General features: G+C 53.9%; 1 protein-coding gene across 2 annotated transcripts; it reads left to right on the top strand.

The window, feature by feature from the left end:
* Window positions 1–375: 375 nt before the first annotated feature.
* APLNR (apelin receptor) lies at window positions 376–4074 on the top strand. 2 transcript variants are annotated; one of them, XM_027860281.1, is made up of 2 exons: window positions 376–1734; window positions 3788–4074. In XM_027860281.1, the coding sequence occupies exons 1-2, from the start codon at window positions 747–749 to the stop codon at window positions 3907–3909; spliced, it is 1110 nt and encodes a 369-aa protein (XP_027716082.1). In that variant the 5' UTR covers window positions 376–746; the 3' UTR covers window positions 3910–4074. The 2 variants fall into 2 exon arrangements, with proteins under 2 accessions (XP_027716082.1, XP_027716081.1); XM_027860280.1 differs by having other exon boundaries at window positions 376–2507; window positions 3788–3870.
* Window positions 4075–4354: the final 280 nt, after the last annotated feature.

The following is a 4354-nucleotide window of genomic DNA, read 5'->3' as shown; positions in this document are numbered from 1 at the left end:
CACACCCACTATTCCCCCTGGACCTTTTTCCTCCCTCCTGGCTCTGCCTGGATTTAATCTGCATAATTTACTCAATTTAGAGGGGTGTTGGTAGCTGATGATCATGGGTCCGGAGAAAAAGGGGGGAGTGTTAGGAATAGGAAAAGGTGTGAAGGGGTGTCTAAAACTGGGGACCAGAATGTTAAGAAGAGGGGATGGCTGGGGGAGATAAGGAGTCTTGGAGAGGAGTCTGGACGAAAGTTGAAGATAAAACTTCTGCCCAGCACAGCAGGGGTTACCCAGTGACAGGGAGGGGAAAAGGGAGGGGGGGGTTTTCTAACTTAAAGATCTTAAGGCTGACTTGTGAGGGGCTGATCTGGAGGTGGGAGGAGGGAGCAGCTGTCCAAGGAGGAGACAGAGACAGGAGGCAGTGAGGAAATTCTGGCCACATCTGTCTGAGCCTTGGCTAGACGGCAGGCAAGGAGAAGAGACGGGAGACAAGCCAGTTCTCTGGCCAAGTTTGCTCCTATCCAGGGCCGCTCTGGAGACTCAGAACTTGGCATCTCAGCCCCTTGCACCAGGAGGGACAGATGCTGAGGGGCCCCAGCCACTGAAGACCAGATTGAGTCTATTCTCTCCAACTGAGCCTCAGAGACCTCAGCCCAAGCTGAAGGACCCAGAGTGCTGAGTGGGTGCCTCACCCACAGGCTGGAATTGCCCTCCTGTCTCCTTCCCTTCAGCTCCTCCTGCCCCGTGGGGATCCCAGCATGGAAGAAGGATCCGATTTTGACACCTACTATGCAGGAGAGAACCAGACGCTGGAGTGTGAGTACACGGACTGGAAGTCCTCGGGATCTCTCATCCCCGCCATCTACATCCTGGTCTTCCTCTTGGGCACCACGGGCAATGGCTTGGTGCTGTGGACCATCTTGCGGGGCAGCCGGGAGAAGCGCCGCTCAGCGGACACCTTCATTGCCAGCTTGGCGGTAGCTGACCTGACTTTTGTGGTCACGCTGCCTCTGTGGGCCACCTATGCCTACCTAGACTACAGCTGGCCCTTCGGTGCTTTCGCCTGCAAAGTCAGCAGCTACTTGATCTTTGTCAACATGTACGCCAGTGTTTTCTGCCTCACCGGCCTCAGCTTTGACCGCTACCTGGCTATTGTCCGGCCTGTGGCCAATGCCAGGCTGAGGCTGAGGGTCAGCGGTGTGGTGGCCACCGTGGGCCTGTGGATCTTGGCCGCTCTTCTCGCCATGCCCGCCATGGTCTTCCGCTCAGTCGGAGAACTAGAGAACAACACCAAGCTGGTGTGTTACATGGACTACTCCCTTGTGGCCGCTTCGGGGTCCGAGCTGGCCTGGGAGGTGGGGCTGGGTGTCTCTTCGACTGCGATGGGCTTTGTGATCCCCTTCACGGTCGTGCTAACCTGTTACTTCTTTATTGCCCGCACCATCGCGGGCCACTTCCGGAAGGAGCGCATCGAGGGCCTGCGCAAACGCAGGCGGCTGCTCAGCATCATCGTGGTGCTCGTGGTTACCTTTGCTCTCTGCTGGCTGCCCTATCACCTTGTGAAGACCCTCTACATGCTGGGCAGCCTTCTGCACTGGTCCTGTGACTTTGATCTCTTCCTCATGAACGTCTATCCCTACTGTACCTGCATTAGCTATGTCAACAGCTGTCTCAACCCCTTCCTCTACGCCTTCTTCGACCCCCGCTTTCGAGAGGCTTGCGCTGCCATGATGTGCTGTGGCCAGAGTGGGTGCTGGGGGGCTGCGCCGGGTGGGGGGGAGAAGTCGGCTAGCTACTCCTCAGGGCCTAGCCAGGGCCCTAGCCAGAACACGGGAAAGGGTGGGGAGCAGCCCCAGGAGAAATCCATCCCTTACAGTCAGGAGACCCTTGTGTCTGACCAAATCCTAGGATAAAAAGCATGAGCTGTTCCCCACCCCTAAGCCCAGCTCCCTGAACCCTGGGGAGAGTGACTAACTCGCCCTTCCTGCTGACTTTCCTCTTGGCAATCCTCCTCCCCCCAGTTCTTTTTCTTCTATTTTCCCTTCCTTTCATTTTTCTTCCTGGCCTCTGTCTTCCTCTTTTTCTCCCTTTCCTTACTCTTATCCTCCTGCTTCCCAACCCTAGGTGTTACCACAGGTAATAAGAGGCAGGCCAGAGGGTCGAACTTCGGTCTTGTGACTCCCAAACTAGGGCTTCTTACTTTTCTCTTCCTTTCTGCCCACCTCAGTTTCTACTCTCTGCTTTCTTATCCTTTCATATTTTCCTTCCAAAGTCTTTCGAGGGAACTGGGAATGGAGGAGCACAGAGGAATTGTAAAGAAAGATTCACTCCCCGCTCCCGGAGGTCACAGAAGCTTTGTCCTGTTGTCCTTTGGGGAGGGTTTGGAGGGAGAAGGGGCAGGGCCTGAGGAGAGAGAGAACCCGCCTTGCAGAGGAGGGGAGACAGAACAGGATCTGATGGCTCCTGGATCTTGGATGGTGATCTCAATGGCTAACTGGCTCAGCTCACTTGGGCAGGAGGTAGGGCCTCCTGCCCTGTAGCCCACCACTACGCCAGGCTGTCCTTGGAAATGTATTTCTCCTTTGATATTGGTCTGTCCTTCTTAATAATGGGGAAAGAAGGGGAAAGGAGGAGGATGCCTGGGACTGGGGAAACAGGACAGGATGTTGGTGGTAAAATGTACACTATCCCATTTGAGTTATAGGCAGGGGTCAGTAGGGAACAGGAGCATGACTGGGCGTGGCGCAGGATGTAAGATGATGGGAGGCAAGGGAATCTGGGGTTCCAGTCTGAGAGCTACTTTTCTTTCTGTCTCTAAATTCTTCCCTCTACAGACCTCCCTCCCTGACTGCATTTCCCTGGACATTTTGTAGATCCTATGTGTGTGTGTGTGTGGGGGGGGGGGGTGTGTGACTTGATCATTGTCATCGCTGAATGCCCCCCCTCCATGTTCCCTAATATTAACCTTGCTGACTTCCTTGAAGCTAAGGAAGTGGCATGTTATGGGAGATCTCACTTGCCCCTCTCTGGCACTGGGGGCTCTGGCGGCTGGTCCGTCACTGCGGAGAGAATAGTGTTAAATGAGAGTTCCCTTTAGGCTTTTAGGATCCTTTTCAGTCACTGACTCTGGAAACTGTCCTGGCTGCAGGGGGTGTCTGCAGATCTGTCCCTGCATGGGGCTGGTGCAATTTTCCTTCAGACTGCTCTATTCCCTTTCCCTTGACCAAAGTAGGGACATGCACTCCAGGCAGAGACAATGCTTCCCCAGACTCATCCTGCTCTTTCCCTAGAGTGGAAGGGAGCCACCCTCTTGCCCCTTGTTCCCAGGGGGAGCAGCTGATTTTAGAGGCCATGCCTGGAAGTGTGAGAGACATTCAAGTTTCAGCTCATGGGAGGATGTTGGAATGGTTTTCTTGGCTTCTCCTGTCTCCGGGGTGTTTATGGAGTGGGGTGTGGACCTATGACAGGACAGGATGGTACTGTTCATGTACCTCATGAGTCCTAGAGAAAGCAATACTTGTTAACACCTTTTGGGGGTGGGGAACAACTGGGAGTGTTGGCCCCAGAGAACTCTGGGAATCAAGACCCAGGTATAAGAACTCCCTCTTGGGCAAAGATACAGAAGCAAGAAAAGCCCAGCTCAGTCTCCATGACCATGTTGGCCACCTCTGGGAGGTGGCAAAGGCCAAAGAACTGAGGGTGGGAGAGAAGGGAAAAGGGTTCCTCGGAACCAGGGAGTAGACTCAGACTCAACTGCCTTCTCCTACTCCAGACTCTGCATTTGGTTTGCTTTCTGCAGGCACCTGTGCCCAGCCTGCTGATGTCCCCAAACCAACCACTCCAAGAGCCAGGGTTTGCCCCTCCTGGCCTGGGAAGGGAAGGCAATTTCACCCTAAAGTCCTGCTTCTTGGACTGAAGTGATGCCCAGGATTCATTTGAAGACACTGGGGAAGCTTCTGTGGACTGAATTCTCATACCTGTTAGCAGTCACACTGTCAGCACCTGAGAGGAGAGGCTCCTGGAGCTTCCCTTCTCCCCATCAGAAGTAGTTGTCGTTTTCCTATTTAGTTTTGTCATTGTGATTAATAAAGTACATCTGTTTTGAGTGTGTGTCTAGTAGCCAAAGTATTCCATCTTGCACAGGGTGCTGGGATACGGAAGAGAAAGCAAAACAGCTAGACCTTGGGTGCAAAGTACAGTGGAGGAGGGAAGAGGGAAAGAGAAAAAAGGAGAGGGAGAGAAGCAGAGAGGCAAGAAGCACAGTGAAGGGGAAAGGAAAAGGGAGAGGGAGCAAAGTGAGGGGGAGAGGGAGCAGGAGAAAAGGGGACAGGGATAGGGAAGAAAGGTGAGGGGGAGAAAGGGGAGA

Source organism: Vombatus ursinus, unplaced genomic scaffold (assembly GCF_900497805.2).
Source record: "Vombatus ursinus unplaced genomic scaffold, bare-nosed wombat genome assembly UNPS02014177.1, whole genome shotgun sequence".
Classification (NCBI taxonomy): domain Eukaryota; kingdom Metazoa; phylum Chordata; class Mammalia; order Diprotodontia; family Vombatidae; genus Vombatus; species Vombatus ursinus.
This window is presented reverse-complemented; position numbering and strand designations above follow the sequence as displayed.

What these genes read in the sequence shown, in the direction of transcription:
- APLNR (XM_027860280.1), top strand. Translation starts at nt 747, where the DNA reads ATGGAAGAAGGATCCGATTTTGACACCTACTATGCAGGAGAGAACCAG.